Here is a 5,909-nt window from a genome sequence, read left to right as displayed (position 1 = left end):
CTTTTAACGAAGCCACTGATGCCATGGATAACGCTTAAATTTCCCTGGATATGTCCAGGTTCTATTATTATGTAATGTTGGTTTCTTTTGATTCAGACTTGTGGTTTTATTTTGGACGTGGTTGTAAGGATTTTTACAAACCTTTTGTTGGATGTCATAAGGCTTTGATCTCTTAAATTTTAATCTCCGTATATCATTTGCTTAGCTTGGTTTTTCTGTTTATTATGCTAAGGCTTTCTATTTCCTGTCGATGGTCTTTGTTTTGATATTTTTTGGATCTTTCCTCTGTTGTAATGGAATTTTCTATTGTTAGGTTGCTGTAATTTCGAGTTCTGCCTTGGGTTTTTTTTTCGCCTGTGCAAGTTCTAAATTGTTCTCGTTGATAGTCTAGCTAAGGCGACAAGTTTTTTTTTTATATTTTGAAGTTTTGACTGTCTTTTATTTTGGCATTTGTGAAGTCGGAACGCTGCATATTTGTTTGTATTCGTATTCCTTTTATCCGGCTCTTTGGCTCCAAAGATTATTGGATTGGTGTTGGCCTTTTTGTTTGTTACCATAGTTATACTTTTCATCGTTAACTCGTAAGTATTTTAAGGAAAGATTTGGATTGATAGATGGCAAGAAATCCTGATTTTGTAGATACAGAGACCCCGAAGACTCACATGAGGACGAGTTCTCATGGGTTTTTGAGGGAGCAATTACATAAATTATTATAACTTAAAGTGTCATAGTTGTCGATCTGAACCCTTTTGTTGAGAGATTTTTAAGAGTAAAACATACTTAAGTGAATAGTGTTCCAAGTACTTGGGATTGGTGATCCGTCGGGATGAGTAAGGAGGAATGTTCCTGGCCTTATGACTTTTGCTACCCTGTATGGGCCTTCCCATGGGGAGGAGAGCTTGCTGACCTTGTTGGGCTCAGAGATGGCTGTTTCTCGTATAACCAAGTCGTTAACCTCCAGGCTTCGGTTTTTTACTTTGGAGTTAAAGTATTTTGCAGTTTTCTCTTGGTACTTGGCAACTTTGATATGTGTTGAGTCCCTGAGCTCCTCGACAAGATCATAGTTGAGGCGCAACCCTTCTGACGATATTTCAACATCGAAATTTTGGTGTCTTGTCGATCCCAAGCTTACTTCTACTGGAAGGACTGCTTCTGTTCCGTATGCCATTTTAAACGGGATTTGTCCTGTTGACACCCTCGGGGTTCTATGATAACTCCATAGTACGTTCGGGAGCTCGTCGACCCACAGCCTCTCGGCTTCGGCCAATCTATTTTTAATTTCTTGGAGAATTGCTTTGTTTGTTATTTCTACTTGGTCGTTGCACCGGGGATACGCTACTGAAGCCTTGAAGTGTTGAATTTGAAGTTGCTCAAACATTTGTTCTATTTCCTTGCCCACAAATTGGGTGCCATTATCGGTGACAACAATTCAAGGAACTCCAAAGAGGAAGACTATGTGCTCCATAAACGTCCATATCTCTAATTCGTGCTAGAGCTTTAGCCTCCACCCATTTGGTGTGGTAATCAATGACGACGATAATGAACTTCTTTTTCCCTGAGCTTCGCAATAGCGGACCCACAAGGTCCTTCCCCACATATAGAAGGGACAAGGCGAAGTTACTAAGGAGATAGAATGTAACGCCCCCAAATCCGGGGTCAGGAATCTGGGTCGTCATGCCATCCTTCACTCATGTGTAACCTGTATAGATTCAATAATCCAAAAGACCCCAATCTCATGCACACACACACACATATAAGTTATAGCCTTAGAAACGATGTACAAAATGTAATCTTCTTTTATTATACTCAAATGTACTTTACAGGATCTCAAACAATTATTCATAACCTTTACATGAAGTTACAATAATTACGACTGATATGTTATACCTATCTGATACTCTTGCCCACCTGAGACAAAGCTGCCAGGGATTCTCCCCATGGCTGCAAGAGACTAAGTCCCACACCGGCATACTGGTTATCTGTTATGTTGTGTCATTTAAAAGAAAGCAAGAGTGAGCTATAATGCCCAGCATAATAATTTACAGTATGAAATGATTGTATGATAAACTCAAGTAAAACGTCATATATGATAAATATATTTTATTCAAGAAAATAGTTTTCCTTGGTGATACACACCTTATTTTGAAAACAATTCTTTGGTGGATTTATTATCTTGCAAATACCTTAATGGTAAACCCAGCACCTAGGCTTGGGTTACGGTATTGCATCACAATTCCAATTGGAAGAATAGGATATTTGTTGGAGCCACTGCAAACGATGATCAGTCGTACTACGATAATAGTAACCTTTTCTACTAGTAGAAGGACGACACCTTTGTATCCCGGTTATCACCCTTGCCGCATACGGGCTATGTGTCCTCATTTTGGGTATACACACACTTCGCAGGTCCTTAGGTACATATAGTACCGTCTCCTACGGTACCGTCAGTCTATCCAATACGCGAAGTACTTGGATTCTACCCCTTCTTTGTCCTTTAGGAAATCCTATAATATACTTGGAATCATCGAACTATATCGAAATTCCCCAAGCATTTTTCTTGTTGATAGGCACAGCTTTACCTCATATACATATATATATGAACTTCCGAAAGTTTTCGGAGAAAGTACTAAGGATGTGAGTTGACCGTTGTCAACAGATAAGTAAATAAGGGGGAGTTACTTTTGAAACTATATTCAAAATATTTAAAATAAGTCGAGATAATATTCTCCGACGATCTGAAATTATTCGAATGATTTTCCGAAAATCAGAAAGTATTTTACATCAGGTTTTTATGATTTTTAAATCATAAATAAATCCTTTAATAAATAAAAAATAATTCAATATTAAATGATAAATAATTAATCCTCGAATGAGTTTACTTTAAAAGAATATTTAAAAAAATATTCCTCAACTAATTTTTGTCTACGTAATTTAATAATCTTTAATGTTTAATCGGGTTTGAAATAAATAATTGTTGGAGTATACTTCTCCCATAATAAATGAATAGGTATATACCATTTATTACTCAAATAATAAAATATATTTGAGAGAATACGATCTTTAGAAATCGTTTTAATAAAAGTTCGAGGTATTTAATGTTTCGCTAGTGGACATCGAGTCCCTTGGAATAAAATAAGTACGGACTTTTAATGGTCCAAAACATCTCCGGGAGGATTCCCGAGTTTATACTATATAAAAACTGACCGACTCTCGGTCTTATAACTTATATATCACGCTCTACTATAGCGTTTGTATTCTTAAATAAAACACCTCCGGAATAATTCCAGGTTTTCATAAAATTATACTGACCGATCCTCGGTCTAAAATATATTCCTCATATATACAACGCTACTCTCTAGCGTTATCGATTGAAATTCGATAATATTCATATACCAAAATTATTATCATATCGTATGATATTATATAACATAGTTCGTAAAACATCATAAATATAGCATCATGTATATATCGACATTATTTGGAAACAAACACAACACAACAGTTTTAAAATGTAGGGTTTGAAAACTTGCCTTGAGTCCAAGACACGTTTCCCGACTTTCTCTCATTCCGGGTTTTCTAATCAACAAACATCATAATCTTAATCAGTATTTCTACTCTCTTCACCAACTTATATTTCTAATAAATTCAATACTTCATAACTTTCATCATTCGACCGACTGGAAACAAGTATCACTCCTTGGTCGAAACGGACGGTCAAAGTGGTCTTCTAGATTTGACTTTACCGAATATTACTATTACGCGACTCGCACTCTATCATTTTTAATAAATCGTAAAATTAGTATTTTAATATGAAACCACCTTGAGGAGCTTCTTGAGTGCTTTTAATATTTATCCTAAATAAAATGAATTTAATTAGGTGAAAAGCATTTCAAAAGTTCGGTCAACTACGGAGTTTTACTATTCAAACCGCCTTCACTAAAACGTTGATATCTCTCAAACCGTTAACTCAATTGACGCACTATTTTCGCGTGCGCGATCTAGAAAAATTTTTGAACACATTATTTGAAAATAGTTTTCTAGTAACAGGGATGAAAATCCCGAAGTAGCAATTTCCTAACAGGGGGTTGTTTTTGACATTCGTACTCCGTGCGACCTCGGTTCAGACATTTTTATAAAATTGAAAATCATTATTTTCACTTGAAATTTTTATGGAAGTTAGGAAACTCAATTTAATAATTTATTTAAAAATTTCATGATTTATAAACATTTTTAAGTCGATCATTTTAATTTTCAAAGTTCGTAATTTTTAGCAGTTTTTGTCGCGTAAATCACTTTTAGTAATCAAGAGATTCAAGCGCCTAAATGATACTTATAACATTTTATATCATAATTAAGGGTTAATTTTCAAGAAAGTAGAGTTTAAATCTTCAGGACTTTCTGCAGAAACATAAAGTTATGTTTAGATCATTTTAACGAGGTTACGATTACGATTCGAGTTTCGTTTACGTCTTAAATTATTATACCACCAGCAACAATAATCAAATCATCATCTCAACACTAACTCCTCTCAAGAACATCATGTTCTTGAGGCAATGATCATCAACTTTAAAACTAATTAACTAAACATCAAGATAATATCAAATCAATCATCAAAACAATACTTATATCCAAGATCCTTACTTTTCTTAAAACTTAAAACTTAAACAAGGTTTGGATGAATCTTTATAACTTCCTTGAAGCTTGTTAATACTTAGTAAAGTCCTAAGATCCTTGATGAAGCCTTGGTCTAGCTTTTGGATCCTTAAACTTTCATGAAAAATCAAGAAAACAAGTTAGTGATTTTCGGAGTTACTATTCACCACCAATTTTGAGCAAGGATTTGAATATGCTATACTAATTCAATGGACATGAAATTTTGAACTTACCTTGTATAATGTATAAGGAAGCGTTGGTTAAAATTTGGTGATTTTTGAATGAATAGATCACGAGATATGATTTTTTCTTCCCATGGTGTTCTTGGAAATCAACATTGGGTTTTTGGAGAGAGAGAGAATTGTCTTGCTTGCTTATTGGAAATGTTGTGGAAATAGGCTTTTGTGACTTTAGAAAGTGTGTAGGACAAGATGCATCTCATTTTCAAAGGCTAGGCTTAGCTAGGTGTCTCATTTGTCAAAGCTTGCATGATAAGCTCCTTGAATTTATGTTTATCAAAATTTGTTATTTATTAATTTTTGTAACTACCTTCCTAATTTATTACTTGTTGAATAAATTTATAAAATACTTAATTTCCTAGATTATCACTGGATTTTGTCATCCTACATTATCTCGCTTTCGTTCACATACGTTTAAATCAATTTCCGTAAATACTACGTCGAAGAATTCCGCTAATCATAAATCATTACCATTTCCAGTCCTCATACTTGGTTATGAGTTATGAAATTATAATTCTCAAGATTTTCTTGGTCGTAGTATAATTCTCTTATTCCTCGATGGCTCGTAAAATAATATCATTTCGACTATTGGTTTTCTTCAAAAACTCATGGCTTTTGCATACACTCATTTAGTATGTATAACCACAATAAGAACTCGGAAAGTTAAATTAAACACTCGTATATGGTGTGGTCAAAAAAGTTTTTAATAAACCACAAGGTTACTATTCCTAAAGGTCTTTTACTGACGTCAAAAATTTGGGTTCTTACAGTCTTCCCCCTTAAAAGGATTCCGTCCCGGAATCAGTTCAGAAATAGGCGGGCACACGCTTCTCACGGGACCACCTCGAGTTCTCACGTTAACTTCACAGTATTTGATCTCTTCATAAAATTTCCACTCATCCGTCAAATATATTTCCGGGTACTCGTTTTAAACTTGGTGATTGTTCGATGTTGGTGCTAATTTATACGCCAAATCTCTTATTCCTTTAAAGATTTCAACCAGTCAAATAATCCTTG

General features: G+C 34.7%; 1 protein-coding gene across 1 annotated transcript; it reads right to left on the bottom strand.

Moving 5' to 3' along the window:
• Positions 1 to 763: 763 nt before the first annotated feature.
• On the bottom strand, positions 764 to 1,168 carry LOC141695548 (uncharacterized). Its single transcript, XM_074499787.1, has one exon. The coding sequence runs from the start codon at positions 1,166 to 1,168 to the stop codon at positions 764 to 766; it is 405 nt and encodes a 134-aa protein (XP_074355888.1).
• Between the last annotated feature and the right edge of the window lie 4,741 nt (positions 1,169 to 5,909).

This window comes from Apium graveolens, chromosome 11, assembly GCF_009905375.1.
Source record: "Apium graveolens cultivar Ventura chromosome 11, ASM990537v1, whole genome shotgun sequence".
Classification (NCBI taxonomy): Eukaryota; Viridiplantae; Streptophyta; class Magnoliopsida; order Apiales; family Apiaceae; genus Apium; species Apium graveolens.
The sequence above is the reverse complement of the archived record's forward strand: the minus strand, read 5'-3'. Positions and strand labels throughout refer to the sequence as shown.